The sequence below is a fragment of the Haliaeetus albicilla genome, chromosome 28 (assembly GCF_947461875.1).
Source record: "Haliaeetus albicilla chromosome 28, bHalAlb1.1, whole genome shotgun sequence".
Taxonomy (NCBI): domain Eukaryota; kingdom Metazoa; phylum Chordata; class Aves; order Accipitriformes; family Accipitridae; genus Haliaeetus; species Haliaeetus albicilla.
In genome coordinates, this window is record NC_091510.1 from 9,905,766 (window position 1) to 9,923,389 (window position 17,624).

A 17,624-nucleotide genomic window follows, 5' to 3' on the forward strand; every position below is an offset into this window, starting at 1 on the left:
GTAGGAAGCAGCTGAAAATATGTTGTTAAATAACAGAAAAAAAGGACTTTTGAAGGACTGTTTTTTCTATGCCACCACCACGGTGGGCTCTTTATGCCTGCTCCAGGAATAAAAACGTCTGATCAAATGGTTGAATGTGTTTAATATAGAGCATTTTCCTGATAGTCTAACTGACTGGCCTATACCTAACTTTACCAAATATTTAATACCACGGTATTAAAAGTATATTTTAAGCTTTGAGCATGATGTTTTACATACACACTCATTGCAGTCCAGAAAAGCTGCAAGTGCAGGAGTTGGATTGGTATCGGATCAACTCAATAGATATATATCTATGTATATATGTATAAAATTGAGAAACCACATCAATTCCATAATTATAAAAATGTATACACCAGTAAACCACATGGATTTCTGTTGTATATAAGCAATAACAAAAAAAAAATTAACACGGAACTATTAAAGATACAACCAACTCTTAATTAGCCACAGATGGCTTATTTAAAATGCTGAATAGCTGTACTCCAGAGACCCTAGAATTGTGCATAGCTGGTCCAGGACGTTTTGTGTTTCAAACACAGAGACCACTCAGACCCAGCTGCGTTACACCCATGCTTGGCTCAGGTCTAGAAGTTGGCTTTTGTGGGCCTTTCTGGGTCATTACCAGAGCAGCGCTATGCTAGTCTCGGGAGGAATCTCTGTTTTCTCTCTTCACCAATATCTTCTATAATATGGGTGATCCTTTTATATAGGTTATCCCAATTCTATATTGCTTCAGCTAAGAACAGGCAGAAGCCTTGCCTTTTGTATGTTAGGTGTTTAAAGGGATGCAAAAATGCACCAAGAAAAAAAAAAAAGAGTTGGGAATAGTTTAAGGAATACATTCAAAAAGGGGAAGGAGCTGTATTGTTCACTGGTCTTTTCTATGCCTGTTGGCAAGTTTCACTGTTGTTACCCTTAACAAAGAGGCACGGTTGCATCTGTATTGTCCCTACACATACCTCTGCATATGTAACATTTTTTGATCCATTTTTAGACATGAACTTCTGGAAGAAGCTCGGAGAAAGGGTTTGCCTTTTGCACAGTGGGATGGCCCAACAGTGGTTGCCTGGCTGGAGGTGAGTGTTGGCCATAACTTGAAAATATGAGTCGTGTTTGTAGACTGCTTCTGTGTGCTCGTCCTTACAGATTCTAAAGGAGACTATTAAAGTCTCCTTCTCTCTCCCTTGTGCACTGTGCCATGAGCACTAAGAAGATTTTGACACTGGATGGCGTAAAGCAGAGACTAGAGCTGAAAAAAGTAAGACAGGATTACACAGGGGGATGAGGACAGGAAAAAAGGCTTATTAAACACACTTAAACCCCAAATTTATGAAATCTTATAATTTCTCAGTCTGTAAATATCTAGGAACTCCACAGACAGAGTTTATGTAGGGTGACGTGCTAAGGACAAAACAAAAATTAGCTATCAAATTTTATTTGAGCTTAACACAGAAGTTACATCTTCAGAATTTTTAATAAATTTAAAGATTTTGTAACTTTCTGGGTTTTTTTAAAATATAATGAGAAAGAGCTGATTTACCTAGATATCACTCAGAACCGGAAGAAGAGGTGTTTCTCTTGGCACTTTCACCCAGGGTGTGGGAGATCTAGGTTGAAATCTGTCTGATTTGACAGGCAGTGCCTTCGCCTCTGGAATCTAATCTGCAGAGAGTTCTCCTTGATTTGGAGAGCCTAAATGAATGGATTTTGGAACCCATCCGGAGAAACATTCAGCAGAGCTGTCCATCAATCTTGACAAAAATCAATGAATGTTTTAGGTGAAAGAACTATTCAAAAAATACCCAGATGCTGAGGAGAGGAGAAGGCAGAAAGTAAAGATGTTCTTATACAAATACATGGTCACTTTTACATGACAAGGCTGTATCACTTCAGCGGAGATACAAGCTCTTCGTTGGCTCAAGGAACAGGCGTCTCTATTCCTTGTCTATACCAAGCATCTCTATGTATTCTCACCTATTCTCAGGTCTGCTGAGGATATCATCCATCCATTGGTCATCAGATAGAATTTGTAGAGTTTTTCCCTTCAATTAAAAAAAAAAAGGTTCCTCTCCAAAGCTTTAACAGGAGTATGTTCAGGGAATAAATGAAGGATGAGGAATGAAAGCAGCTAATGTCTATAAAATTTCTGCTTCATATTGGAATTGCTGAAGGTACCTAATGAAAAAAGATGAAACAAAAACTGCAGAAAGGCAGTTCAAGCATTTGCGTATGACCTTGGAAAATGGGATGGTATCTTCCTTCCCCCAAAATATCTCTGTTAATATGGAACATTCATTAACTTGGCCACTACCTGACTTTTTCATATGACTTTGAGAGTTCTGTAACCAGATTTGTATCAGTCGGAAATATACAATATTACAGTCAAAGCTGATTTGCTGGAAATGTGAACATACAAAGGTCTATACATTTCTGAATACTGAGAAAAATCTGCCCTTGATGTCCTCCAGGGTGACCCAAAATTTGAAGACATTTCTGACAATTTAAGCCCTAGTCTTTTTTTCCTTGATTCCTAGCTCTAAAATAGGATATGCTTCCTGTATGTCTCAGAGAGGGGCTGTAAAGAGAAATTGATGTCTATGAACTTCTTGGGAAATATGATGAGAGTAGCACAGGAAAGCCCATGAGGAAGTTTATGTTGCGGTATTCAATGCAGATTGAATACTGATGATAAAAAGATACGAGGACACAAGTACTGTATTTCTTCAGTGAGCATCAGTGCATTCAGTCAGCAGATGGACACTGTGTGCATTTCATACTCTCCTGGGGAATACATAACGTGTGACCCTTCGACTAAAGAACGAAAATAATATTAAAGGAGACAAAGGCCCCGAATAAAGAAGTATATGTGATAGCAATCGTGACATTTCCAAACTTTTCAGGGCTTGACTTTTCAGCCGTAGCATTTATTCTGGTCATTTGTATGTAGCACAGATGTAGGTGAGATGTATTTTAAGAACTGTGGCTTTTCTTAACTAATTCTGGAAGAGTATATCAATCTTGATATCTGGGTTCTCGGCATAGAAAAATTACTGTGCCCTCTTCTTAGAGACTGTTTTCATCTAACTGCACTTTTTGGTAGAGACAGCTGTTTGTTAAAGAACTAATTTACCTAATGAGTGGCAAACATTTGAATCTATTTCTGCAGGGTGAATAACTCCCAGTATTTACGCTTTCCTGCTTTCAAGTGCACGTATGAAAAAAATTAATGGCAAATTAAATGAGAATATTAAATACATTTTAAAGCTATGCATTGTTTCCTCATGGCCTTTGTTTAAGTGCAGCTGGGTGTAATCTACGTGATTTTTGTTTTCATTTTTGGACTTTCATGAAACTTTGTATTTTGTTACAGTTAGTTGGAATTAGATCATATTTTTGAGGTTCAGACTAGCCTTGGATGGAGGGCAGTGGCTCATCCCATCAGTGGGAAGGGCTTTTTGAAACATGATGCAGTCATTCGTCAAGCTCTGTGGTACATCAGCAGTCAGTACAGAAAAGCCTGACTGAGCTCTTTTGGAATCTGACATTCAAGTCTGTTTTCTCTGTGACATAACAGCAATCTAACAGCTGTCTTTTAAGTAAATGTTTCCCAGATAAGGTATAGACTTGTTAATAACCACACAGTAGTTCCCTGTACTGCGAGAAATTAAATAAAAATCCTTTCAATTGGTCTCTGCTTTCCAGATTTGTTGGTGAATTTACTGATGGCATACCTTGACTCCTTTCCGTGACCTTGTGTCCTCTTTTAGTAAGCCATTATTAAGAGAGAAAATTAAAATAATGAAATGAGCTAATTCTGATGGCCTATTCGAGATGCACCTAGCTAGGCCTGTCTTTGTTTTCCATTGCGTTGTCCCCAAAATCTCGGTGATTATGGCATTCGCTGCTTACATCCAGGTTTTGCTACAGCATAATGTATTTCATACTGTGACAAGAACTTCCCACACGTATGTATCCCTGCTATGGAATTATCTCCTTTGGGAGCAAAGAGCTGTAGACATTGACAGTCGTATTAATGAGGCAGCACAAAATGAGAAAGCTGAGAAAACCAAGAAGAATTCTTACCCAGTAGGTCCCAGGAAAGACCGCCAGGAGTGGCGAGTACCTCTTACAAGGAAAGACTAAGTGGTGACGCAAGGGGCTGTTGCTGACCTCAGCTGGTAGGACTAACGTAAGGAGAGGAAAATCATGAAGCCGCAAATACATATCTTCTAAATCCACAGGTGGTGTAGCTGTGCTCACGTTTTGCTGCAACTTCTAACCAGTATTTTTAGCTGGGATGTGACGCCATACCAGACTGTTCCCAAATTTACAGTAAGCTCAGTCCTCACTAGGTTGGTTATGTGAACTGTGCTTTGTTTATCTCTACCAAGAAAATAAAAGCTGAGAAATGTAAGACTGTGCCCCATGAGTACACCATGGGGACTAAAACAGAAAAAGAGAGAAAGCCATTTTGGTCCAAAAGTGAAAAAATTACTTAATTCCTTTTAGATTGTTTTCTGTACATAAGACAAGACTATCAAATGGGCAGTAACACTGATGTGTGCCACTACTTGCTCCTTAAAGGCCTAGGAAAGGAGGAGGTGCTGGAGGCACAGCTCTGAAAATAATTCAAAGCATCCCTTGCTTTAAAGTTCTGTTTACAATAAAAGCAACTAAAAGAGTTCATATGAAGCCATGGCAATTTCAAAAGTTCTGAAACAATTCTGGTTTATTAAAGACTATGATATTCATACTCATTTGTGTGTATTACCATGCTGATTCAGACTGATAGGTGCCTTGATGATTAATTTAATTTGAGAAATGAAGCAATGCTTTGGGTGAACGTGTCCTTTCTCTCAACAGCTCTGGCTAGGCATGCCAGCCTGGTACGTTGCTGCCTGCCGCGCCAACGTGAAGAGCGGAGCTATTATGTCTGCTTTGTCCGATACTGAGATCCAAAGAGAAATTGGAATCAGCAATCCTCTTCATCGCTTAAAGCTCCGATTAGCAATCCAAGAGATGGTGTCACTGACAAGTCCATCAGCACCTCCAACATCCAGAACAGTGAGTCCTGTTCAGCTCTTTCTTCCCCACCACCCTGCAGGAGTCTGCAGAAAGACTTTTGTAGTACAAGAGTGGCTCTGTGGTAACACTCACTTCCCAACCAGTGTGAACTGCCCTATAGAGACTCAGAAGGACCTGTTCATCACTCGCTTGATTGTTGATCACTGATATTTATCCTTAGCAGATACTCTTTTTTTTTTTTAAGTTGTGCTTTTGATTAACCTTGATGTTATCTAAATGATCGGTATTGAGCATCTTATTTGTACTTTTGCCTGTCTCTTCCTTTAAGTCATCTCTCCCAACCAAACCAGATTGTGTTTCTCTTTTTTTGTTTCTCTTCTTTTTTTTTTTTTTTCTTTTTTTTTTTGTGGGGGGTGGGGGTGGGATGGGGAGGAGCAAGGCAGGAGCGGGGAGATGTTATGTAGGAACACAGCTCCTTTGAATCTTGTTCCCATTCTCCTTTTTTGCATCCTTTCAAATGTTATCTCATCTGAGTTGGCTGGCTTTGGGTTCTTCACGCTTTTAAGAGAAGTAGCGATTGGAGATGTGAAAGGAGAGTCTGGAAGGGAGAAGTGGAGTGTGTGCATTCAGTGAGGAAGGGAGAGAAAGCCACAGAAGACGGGAAGGAAGCAAGTAAAGAAGAAATACAGAGATACAAGTCTGAAAGGAAAGGGCAATATATCAAAAAGAGCAAGAAAGTAGATTAGGGCAGAGTAAGAATGTATGTGCTATAGATAAAAAGCACCTTTTAGTGGAAAATGAAGAAAACCAGGCCAAACTGATTGGGAGATAAAGAAACAAGATAACAAAAGGGGATTTTCATGCTGAAAGGCTGATGGTGATGGCTATGAAGGAGGCAACAGAGACTGTAATAAAAAAAAAAAAAAAGTCTTGATCAGACGGGAAACATGGCATAGAAGTGAAGGACAAAGACTACTACTCAAGTAGTGCAGCCCAGACTTCTAATAGTAAGATGATGATGATGATAATAGTAATAATAGTAATAATATTTATTTTTTTAATCTCTTCATGGAGTTCATGGAGAATCTTTTGGTGGAAATGAGGGGTACCAGATCCACTGAGCGACATAAGCAACTGGGCAACAGGACTCTAATGTTCCTGTTGACTGGCCTTTTATCTTCATGTCATATATGTCATAACCATGGTAATACTATGAATCATAATGGATTTCACCTAAGTAAAGCAGTATAGATTCAACAGGAATTTGAATTACTAAACAAAATTAATTTTGATTTTAAAAGCATAAGAGCATATTTCAAAGCATAAGAGCATTGACAGTTATGAAATGAGAAAACAGTCCATTCAAGCTAGAAACATTGGGAATAATTCTGCCTTGGTTTTTTTTATTTCTCCCTGAGTAATTGGCAGCACAAAGCTGCCCTGCCTTGGAATGTGCATTTCCAAGTCGCAAGTCTTTCTGCCTCCCCTCTTTCTCAGGAAAGGAGTGAATTTACTTCAGCTCTCAAGAAAACACAGCAGACTTCCACACCCCCTCCCTGCCTCATCTCATTGTCCTAGTAATAATCTGACTGAAAACAATAGGATGAGGAAAAATAGTTTTACAAGTGAATTCTCTTGACATTTTTGATTTACAGACGTGCAGCGGAAGTAATCATTATTTAGATTACAGTATGAGCATGTGATGTGTGCAGAATATGTAGGCTGGAAAATCTTTGAGAACTGAAGCTTACCTCCAGACAGCTATGAGCTAAAGGTTGTATTTGCCACTTGTGTGTGAAACGCAGCTTTAATTATTATTCTTTCCTTTGTGACGGTGGTCTGCCGGATTTCATCCATCAGTTCTAGTTGAAACACTCCATCGAGTCCGTTCAGAATCCTCTAACTGAAAGATACAAACCAAGTTGTCTAAAGTTGTCTCTAGTTGCAGCTCGGTAGAGGCAAGGACGTGGTTGTGCTGATGGTGATGCTATACGCTGTTAACTTACAGTGGTGCTGCCTTTCTTCTTTACCACTGCTTACCTAATGTGGATCCCACCTGCCTTCCTGCGGGCCTTGTCCATAGCCCTCAGGCAATGTTTGGGTGACCCATGAAGAAATGGAAAATCTTGCTGCTCCAGCAAAGACGGTTAGTCTTTCCACTTCCATTTAAAATGGTTTCAGTGCTTGAAAGAGAACTAGGATGTATCTCGTCTCCTTTAACATCTTCTGTAGGATGCTTCCCAAGCATGCCATTAGAAGGTTGCAGGGAGTCGTGAAATTGAATCTAAAGAACAGTTACATCCTTTCTCAGCAAAAGAAATTACAAACTGTACTGCGATCACAAAAATTGTGTGAACCTAAAACCAGTATTGGAGTTTTACAGTACATAATAGTTTCACTGCCAGTGTGAAACCTCATTTAATGAAATGAAATTGTTGCGGTTACAGGTGCAACATTTCCCCTGTACTCTACTCCCTGAGAAGTACCTCTTCTAAATATAGTTTTATATTTGCTGAAACCAGAATGAACTAAGAAAAGGCTTGAGAATGGTGCCTTACACAACTCAGTGTTTTCATTAATACTGAGTCTTTCATGTCCATACTTGTGTATTCATGCTCTTTGATTTAGGGTGCATGGACTGTGTCATTTAGTTATTGATTTTTGTCAAACCTCTCCCTGCTTTGGGGGGACATAAATAAATATTAATAGATTTTATTCAATAGTTCTGACTTTCTTCTTTTACTTGGAACATATGTTATTTTAGGTTTTGTTTTTAGCATTACATCATAACAACTCCGTAACAGTGCTTATAAAACATAATACAATCCTACAGTGAGATGTCTGAAAAATCTGTCTTCAGATTAGAAAATGGTATAGTCAGCCCAGTCCATAAATGGTGGGGGAGGTACTGAAGCTAAATTTTGATGCAATAAAGACTTATTTCTTAGAAATTTACGCTTGCTATACTATTTTAAGTTTTCTCATGAACATTCATGAAGCAGATTTTCATCAATAATTTTTTTTTTACAGCTGAGCTCATTTTCAATTTTATTATGTTGCCAAAGATAAATACAAATATAATAACACTCAACTAACCAGTAGTAGAGTTGATCCTGTTTAACTGGCCAGCCAGAAAAATATAGTTTTGCCATTAAAAATGTTATATAAAAAGCTCCTTTACAATACATTCACAGGAAGACACCTTTTTGTTGTGAATGTTGCAAAATCTAACTAGAAACAAAAAATGGCATCTCTAATGCCCAATTTTGTAAGTAAATGGATTGTGAAACCCTAAAAAGTGTTTAAGATAATGCTGTAAAGGTTCACCAAGCTATAACGATTTTATATCTTAAAAACTTAGCTAGATTTGCCCTGCTAAGATTTTATGGTTTGGGTCTTGTAAACTACCTTAAAAGGTAGTTTAGCCCAGAACATTGCCACTGACTGGAGTTATTTTATCGGCACATTTTACATGTATGTTTTCATTGGTTCTAAGATTAACATACACGTGAAACCCACATCTTTTTATAACTCTTTTTTATTGTCTTTTTACCTGCTTTACTAATTGCTTCCTGCTGATAACACAGAAGGAGTCTGAAGAAGGCAGCTGGGCTCAGGTATGACCCTTTCACATGATTTTTTTGAACAGAAAGCTAATAATAATATAATTAACAGTGTATCAATATGCATGGAGCACTATAGTATTGTGACAGTATCTCAACTGAATTATGATTTACACATTTTAGAGTTCTAATACAAAGCAAGTACTCTCTGGACAGGTTTCCTAGGAAAAGCACAAAGAGGTACATATGCTGTAAATATTTTTCTTAAAAGAAACAACTACATTCCAGAGACATCTTCTAACTCCCAGCCAAATCTAGAAGAAGTATTTTGGAGAACAGGCTGATTAAATATGCCAACAGTTTGAGATCTAACATTTCTAAAATTACACTATATTTTTTTTTAGAACAATTGTATAAATCACACCCAAGTATCAGTCTACAAATAGTCTTGTATAATTAGGAACAAAATTTTTCACTTTAGTTAGACTAACAGTTACTTATATTTTTCAGCTTCTTTCTCTCTCTCTAATATATGCACACTCTTACACAATCTTACTGTATTTATGGCATGGCTTTTCTCTTCAAAATCTCAGGAATGAGAGATGAGGGGACTATATTTTCCCCCATAGAAAATATATCCAGCTCACACTGGGTTATCCTTTTGTCTATAATGACAGAAGACATTAAAAACAAAACCAAAAAGATAATTAGGCTTGAAAGCGATGCTCAAAGCTGAGCACGATCCTATTGAAGAGTATGAGTTCTCTTTTCTGTTAAGTTTTAGTAGTACAAAATAATTGCCAATAGTGAGATGTAAAATCTATTTTGCATCTTAATTGTGCAACCCACATAAAAATAGCTCTACATGCGTATGTTTTTTTTCATATACTTTCTTCCTTACCCTATTGAAATTTCAGCTGAACAATGAAGTCGCTTAATGCCTGAATGCTAGCTTCTAGGAGGAATCCGGTTTGCTTGTACCTTAAAGAATCAATTTATTGAGCTCTGTATATGATGCACTTAGGTTTAAGCTGTTCACAGCTGAAAATATCTCATTAATAGAATGTATTTGGTCACCTGCTCTGACTGATGGCGAAGACTGATGGGGAAGGTAAGCTTGGCTGACAAACAACTGAAATGAACTTTTAGTCCCAAAAGGACTACAGGTGTGTAACCTGTAATGAAGTGTCATTAGATCCTATTTAGGAAATCCTAGCCCACACTAAACAATGACACAAACTTCAGTCGATTCCCTGAGGCCACGTTTGTATTACCAAGTTCAATGTAGGAATTGCCTAGCATAAATATTCTAGAAGGTCAACTGAACACAAGTAAGATTATGAAGCAAACACATTTTGATTGTGTAATAAGTTTGCTTGGATTTAAAAGTAAAAATTGAAACTACTATTTCTTATTACAAAAAAATTGCTTAAAATTTACAAAGATAGAAAACAAGACACAACAGGCAAAACTGCTATCAGTAACAAATATCTCACAGTGGCTTCCACATCCAAGGCCAAAACGATGTAAAAATGAAGTGTTAGGGTTTTTTTTAGACAGGATTTCTAAGCTAGAAAGTCTCGCTAGAAACGAGCAGAGGAGAGAGATAGATATTCTGTCTTCAGTCTGTGGTGCAACCTGGAACAAACTCAAGAATTTATTTGCCCTCTCCCCTTTTTTTCCCTGCAGACCCTGGCTTATGGCGATATGAACCACGAATGGATAGGTAACGAATGGCTCCCCAGTCTGGGTTTACCTCAGTACCGAAGTTATTTTATGGAATGCCTGGTAGATGCGAGGATGTTAGATCACCTGACAAAGAAAGATCTGCGTGTGCACTTAAAAATGGTGGATAGCTTTCATCGGTATGTTGGTATAAAGACTATACCTATCAAGACACACATAGTCTGATGTAGTGTTCAGTGCTGCACAGAAAAAAAACTTACCTTCTGTTGTTCTGGTAGAAAACCACACAGAAAAGTGAATGCTGAGTGTCAGAAATCTGAATTGAGAGAGATTCCTTTAGTAATAGCAACTGCATTGCAGTTATGTGTCTCAAAACTAAGATATTGGTACAGATAAATTTCATAACGAGTGGGGAACCATTAATACATAAATAAAACCTTGACACTACAGAAACAGTCATAATTTATTAAGTGGTTTAAAGTATTAGAAAGCGGCAGACTAAGATTTGAAGCCGTGAGATCTCATAATAATGAAAAGCTATTGTGTGTAGCACATAAAAGCTGTTAACAGTACAAGCAAATTGACAGTTGTTCGCGTTATCTAGGGATATAGCCAGGAAGCTAAATTGGAAATATGGAAATAAAGGCATTTAGACTTTAGGGAGAATGATGTTTGTGACAGGAAAGGGATTTTTCTTTTAATGTACTGCCTGTCACTTTTTTGAGGCCTGATTTGACAAAACGTTTCACGGCTCTCAAGGGCTGACCTTTTCTGAATGCGATTTTTAATGTTTTGGGTTTCTTATGGTAGAACATTTATTCAAACATACTCATTTTGGTTTCATCCATTTCATTTTTGAAGTCTGTGGAGTTTTTTTTAATGGTTTTGCTCTGCCCTCTGTCCTCAAGATTTGCTACATGGGCACCATGAAACACCTCATGTGACACGCAGGAAATACATCCTACATATGTTCCCATCTTCAAAATTATCTTTATTAACTCTGTAAATGTTTCTTTTTAAATAACAGAACAAGCTTGCAATATGGAATCATGTGTTTAAAGAGATTGAATTATGATAGAAAAGAACTGGAAAAGCGAAGAGAAATGAGTCAGCATGAAATAAAAGGTGATAGTTCCTGGGAATGAATACTGGGAATGTTTCTTCTTTTGAAGCTTGACACTATTAACCCCTTGTCATGCCATTTTAGCAAAGCATTTAAGCATGTGCTTTAAGTAAAACTAACCTAAGTCTATCTGTCTTCAGAACACAAAATATCTCCTTATATTAGGCACAGTTAAGTACTTTGCTAAATTGGGGCTGCAATTCCGAATGGTGGTTTGATACATACATTTTGCCAAGTTGGATTTTGGGGACAGAGCTTACCATTGCCTCTTTCGGTTTTAGAAGCAGGCGGCCAAATAGGTTGCAGCTCAGTGGGATGTGCTGGGGGCATTGCTGGGAAATGGCAGCATGCAGGACCCTAACACTGTGCTCCTGCTTTTGAAAAACTTTGCCTTTGATTTCTTGCTTCAAATTATGTACCATAGAAAATGCTGCTTTGAGAGGCGGCTGCTGAGACAGCTGGTTGGTATATAAGAATAGTTCCTAACAGAAGTGGCCTTATTAGAAGATTTAACATTTGATTTTAAAGTATTTTTCTGTGTGAAGCTCTCTAGAGCAGTTGCAGGCTCGCTGCGCGGTTCCTTTTATATGTAACAATTAGTGTTGTTGGGTTTTTTTCCATTACCAGAAGTGAATCCTTTGATTCCTTTAAGCATTTCCAGCTCTAGCAAATACAGCAGTTACCACTTCTCAAGCACAATGCTGATTGGAAGAGCTAAAGAAAAAAAGGGAATGATGAAGGGGGAATGGCTACAGTGAAAGCGTGCATTTGCTGAAGGCAGATGGTGGCATGCACTAAGGCGAAGACTTTGCTTTGGATGTGGAGGCATCAGTGTCAGTCAGCCTGAGTGGGTATAGCTGGAGACTGACATGGGGGAATTGGGTATCGGTCTCAAATTTGGGTGTTGCTTCAAGGCTAGTCACTGCTAGGACAAGGGTAATAACCCACACCTCCGTCACCCAACCTTCCCCCGGTCGTGGATCGGTCGGTTAGACACGGTCCCAGGGGGGATTTGGTCTCAGGGATCCCTGGCTGCCATGCTGTGTTTCAGCTGATCCTGACCCCAAAGTCTGGGATGCTCTTGGTCAGGCGATGAAGAATGCCTGCTCCCAGGACAGCAACATTAGCGGGACTCCTAAGGGTTCAGGAAAAAGCCTCATCACTTAGTAACACAAAAGTCAGTATTATGTTTCCTACTCACGAGTATAAAGATCAGTATAAGTAACTGTCTTTTAATCTTACAGGCAGGGTAGAATACTTCTTTTTATAATAGCCAAATCCTCAGAAATGGTTTCCTAGCTTGTTTTGCTGCCTCAGCTTTATAACTGGCATGGACCTTAACAGCTCAACCAGCTTTCTGAACCAAAAATAGGTTTAGGCTCTAAAATCGTGAACTCATCATTTGCTTTATGGCATGTTATGAAATGGTGGGTGCTGACCCGAGTCTCAAAATGTTTAATACAAAACTTGCAAGTGAAGCCTTGAGGAACGGATATTTCTCCTGTGCTCTTGCACTGTTAAACTGTAAAATTTTGCCTAAGAATTGAAAAGGATATCTCTATAGGAGGTGGGAGGAATTGCACTCTGGAGATGCCCTCTGGAGGCACCTTTCTCATTTGGACTAAACATTTAACTTGAAGGTAGCTAAAAATCACACAGGATTTTGGAGATATTAAAGCTCTATGAATAGTTTGCTGGCATTCCTCATTTAATAAAGCAGTATGACATCCACAGTGCATGCAAAACTACATGCATGCACCTGTAGAGTTTGGAAGTTGACAGGTATCAGGAGACTGAACTGGTGTTATGTCCTTACAGATGTGCTGGTATGGAGCAATGATCGAGTCATACGCTGGATACAAGCTATTGGCCTCCGGGAATATGCAAATAATATCCTAGAAAGCGGTGTACATGGTTCACTTATAGCCCTGGATGAAAACTTTGATTACAGCAGTTTAGCTTTATTATTACAGATTCCAACACAAAACACCCAGGCAAGTTTGCTCATGCTGCTTCTGGTTAATCTGTACACATTATTGCCTTTGATTCATCTTCAACTATTTTAATTTTTTACTTTGGTATCCCTAGGCACGGCAGATCCTTGAGAGAGAATACAACAACCTTTTAGCACTAGGAACTGAAAGACGACTTGAGGAAGTAATTGATTTTATTTTCAGTATTTATAGAGTATCACAGTAAAAAATAAAAATTAAATTGAATGCATGAAGACATGTTAAGTTGCACACTGTTAAAAAGAGTCAGTTACAGCTTTAAAAAAAAAATTAGGAAATGCCAGTCAAGGTTTTTAAAGTAACCTCAGTATGACTACATATTCATATCATTTTGGATGCTAAATTTGGCACTGCACTCTTACCTTAAACATTTTCCATAGAGGAAACATGCAGAAAGGAGTAGAATTTTCACTGCCAGAGCAAGTGGCGGTGACGTGGATGCCTGTGCAACCTGTTCTTTAGGACACTTACACCCTTTATTTAAAAATAAAGAAAGAAGAAAGGTGGATTTTTGGTGGGTTTGGTTTTTGGGGGTTTTTTTTTGGTTCTTCAAAGTTAATCTGCATGTAATAGAGTGGGATTTGGGGCAGTTATCTACGATAAAGAATCTCACATCCACCTATGGAAAATATGCATGTTAAGGTAACAGTCCAGTGCAAAAATATTCAAGTCTTGAATTTTTGCACGTGAGGAGGAATAAAACTTTTAAGGACTTGCTGAAAATGTGAGATACCTATGAATTCTGGGCATGCACATGAATGTTTAATTCTTTTTTAGCACTTTATGTAAGCCTCCTAATGCAGTAACAAACCACTTTACTTTCTGTTACTGTGTTTGGAAGAGAGCTGACTTTTAAGAAAGTTCTATTTCAGCTGATACTAAAACCCTCTACTATATGGAGCCAGAGGTTTAAGAAGAGTTTTCCACCCTAGCATTTAATATTTCTAAAGCATTTACTTTTACAAGAGTGTCTCAAACGCATTGCAGCTACTGGATGCAGGGCAACAGAGCAGGGTAGTTGTAGAACACATTTGACACTGGGAGAGGCAGCAGACAGCAGGATAATTAATCAAAAAAATTCACTTTGCTTTATCAAGTACAACTCTGTGTTGACAGAGCGATGACAAGAACTTCAGACGCGGCCCCTCCTGGCGACGACAGTTTCCTCCGCGCGAGGTTCATGGGATCAGCATGATGCCGGGCTCGTCGGAAACGCTGCCGGCTGGGTTCAGATTAACCACAACATCAGGGCAGTCACGGAAGATGGCGACTGATGGTATGCAGTCATTTCTGCACTTACTGTTGAAAAGCAAGCAGCTTAGTCTAGCATGCTAAATTGACTTTTTGTGCATGTCTGTCTTGCACCAGAATGGCTGTGTTCACATAACTAGGATGAACATAGTCTGGGAGAGTTGAATTAATTGGGGAATGGACAAGCACTGACTTGGCATACTGTTGATTTTTTCAGGTTTGCTTCAGAGTGTCAGTGTTTATATATATATATATATATATATATATAAAAAAGGCCACCTAGCCATCCTAGATATGCAAAGGAAACATTAGAAATTGAGGAATTAATTTACTGACTTTCTAGTTGAAAGTCAGTAAATTAAGATTGCATATAATATCTAAGCAAATTTTTCAGCTCATTAGCCTCTCCAGCAGGTAGAATGTATTTTAGAGAATGAACTTAGAAAGGGCTATCACCTTTATTTTCCTATTTGACTTTCAAATTAACTAGCTTAGCCTTGATCATCAAATAATTCCAGTTGCTAGTAATTAATAACAATCAGATGGGTAGTGTAGTTAGCAAATACTGAACTTCAGGTACTAACTGAGTTACTGTATACTAGTCTTCATTTTCTCTGGAAAAAATTTAATTTCCAAAAGATATACTAACTCAGCAATGATTGGAAAAGTAACAAGCAGATCATAATTAAAAAATAAGTCAAATTTAAAATCATTGTAAGAGGGCAGGCAGAAGGGACAAATCCCATTGCAGCTACTCTGTCAGGTTTATGGATGATAAAGCCGTGTATATCTGCCTGAAGTTCTGAGAAGTACCAGTACACAGATTGCGCCATTTAAAAATACTGCTGTTCATTTCCTCATGAGAGAATTTAGGTCTATGAATATACTTGTCTCAAAGTAATTTAATACACTGCTTGTAGTGATTACATTTTGTAACTCTTGAATAAACTTGGTATGACAATATTGCCATCTAAATTCCATTACAGCCATCTAAATTCCATTAGTTTCTCACCTTTAAAAACAAGACTTCATAGTTGCAGTCACAGATGGAATAATTTACTCGTTGCATCACTGAATTCCATTGACTCCACTGCTCATGTGCACGCTTTGCTTTTAATCTTGTACTTCTTAGCAATGATGAAGCTAAAAGACAAGAATCCATTCCAAGGCAAATTCCATGTACAAATAAAGGTACTAGCTCCCTAGGCACTTCCATGGCCCACATTACTGTAGTAGCCAAGAACCTTATAAACATTCATGGATTTCATCTTCTAGCCATGCTATGATGTAGAGGATATTATTGCCATTTTACAGATGGGGAACTAAGGCACTAGGGAGATTTAGTGATTTACTTGAGGTCTTCTCGACAGTTTATTATTGAGCTGGGTACTGAACTCAGTAGACTTAAAGGCAGGTAGCTTTGAAGACAAATGTCTTCATCCAGGATTTGGCTTCCTATCTCCCAGTGCTAAGAACACTATAGAATTTAAACAGCATGATAGGTACAGTATTAGGACTTCCAGCAAAATAAAGACAAAATTGAGTTTTGAACTGTAGTCACTTAAGACATTTCAATAGTACACCAGACATGAAGAAACTCTCACTTCTGAACTAGACCATGCCCCAATCATGTCATAGAAAGCCACAGAGCAATTTAATAGCCACCCGTCCAGTGGGAAACAGACTGATTTATTTTCTTCCTGATTCTAAAGAGGTTCTGGTTTGTTTCTTTTTTTTGCAATTTGCAGTTGCTTCATCACGACTGCAGAGGTTAGACAGCTCAACAGTTCGCACATACTCATGCTGACAAGGCCTAGCAAAGAAGCCAGCACTGAATTGTTGTGAGTATTCATAAGGGGCCATCATGAAAGCTCCTTATAAAACTGTACACTACACCCAATATTCCTTGGCATTATTCAAGCAAGAGCCAGCATGGCGCAGAGGATCTAACTCAGACTCACTAGGGTGGTCATTTGATCATGACAACAGTCTCAAGCTCAGTCTAAGAGAGGCTATGCTATTCTTTTCCCCATCTCAAACAGCAGATTCTTTCTGCTGAAACCACTTTAGCAGATAAAAGTTTTCAGAGAACTCTGTACATATGATAGCTCACCAACCACAACGTATTTTGTACGCTCTCAAACTTAAAGGTAGAACTGGGGAGACAGCAGTAGGCACAGGGCCTGAATTTACTTTGAGAACTTGAAGGAGTTCTACCAGGAGCTAAGGAGAGGGGGTGGGGGGAAAGCTAGTAAAGCAGAAGAGATTTACTTTTCTTTTTTTAATGAGAGATATGGCTCAATTTAGAACATCAGGTAGCTGCACAAAGCTAGAACAAAACTTTCCCTATACAGAAAATCTTCCAAAGTTATCTATTACAGAAATTCTTGCACTTATCAAATCATTCAGAATTGACTACTGACAAAGAAAGGATATTCTGAGCTGAATGCAACTTTGGATCAGATTTAGTACTGAAATTTATGTTGCATTTCTCACCACTTATCTTTTGAATATGGCTATGAATCTCACAAATGCACTCTTCCAGAGTTCTGAGGAAATACAGTTTTCTGCTACATCACAAGTTTTGCAAAATACTAACATGGTGAGCGCTTTCATCAATATGGCACCATTTCATGCTAATATTTTCTCAGTAAAACAGTTTTGTTTTCCATTTAGTTACTCAGGGGATTGTAGGGGAGCTGGAAAGAATATTTGGATAGCACCAAAACCTCACCAGGTATTAAACATGCTTTGGTAGCTGTTACATATTATAGGCAAGATATGCCAGGATCTGCAAGAAAGTCCTTTTTTTAGACTCCCAAGACTGGGAGAGGCTTGGGGCCATCGAGATTTTACTAATTCTGGGCAGGTTCAAAACGTGTTTAGGAACAGCAAATGTTACCAGTTGGAAAATATAGATTG

At 38.3% G+C, this 17,624-nt stretch overlaps 2 protein-coding genes across 14 annotated transcripts in view; one reads left to right on the plus strand and one right to left on the minus strand.

Moving 5' to 3' along the window:
- The window catches only part of PPFIA2 (PTPRF interacting protein alpha 2), a 346,865-nt gene that overhangs the window by 325,163 nt on the left and 4,078 nt on the right, over positions 1-17,624 (plus strand). For 9 of the 13 annotated variants that reach the window (XM_069773306.1, XM_069773302.1, XM_069773300.1 and 6 more), the window contains 10 exons: positions 1,037-1,118; positions 4,906-5,106; positions 7,151-7,213; positions 8,655-8,684; positions 10,320-10,495; positions 11,344-11,441; positions 13,258-13,433; positions 13,528-13,596; positions 14,568-14,727; positions 16,451-16,543. In XM_069773306.1, the coding sequence (XP_069629407.1) occupies positions 1,037-1,118; positions 4,906-5,106; positions 7,151-7,213; positions 8,655-8,684; positions 10,320-10,495; positions 11,344-11,441; positions 13,258-13,433; positions 13,528-13,596; positions 14,568-14,727; positions 16,451-16,509 (1,114 nt within the window). In that variant the 3' untranslated portion in view covers positions 16,510-16,543. The remainder of the gene's footprint in view (positions 1-1,036; positions 1,119-4,905; positions 5,107-7,150; positions 7,214-8,654; positions 8,685-10,319; positions 10,496-11,343; positions 11,442-13,257; positions 13,434-13,527; positions 13,597-14,567; positions 14,728-16,450; positions 16,544-17,624) is intronic. The other 4 variants (XM_069773313.1, XM_069773312.1, XM_069773301.1 and 1 more) reach the window with 2 other exon arrangements.
- The window catches only part of MYF5 (myogenic factor 5), a 279,874-nt gene that overhangs the window by 41,086 nt on the left and 221,164 nt on the right, over positions 1-17,624 (minus strand). The window lies entirely within an intron of this gene.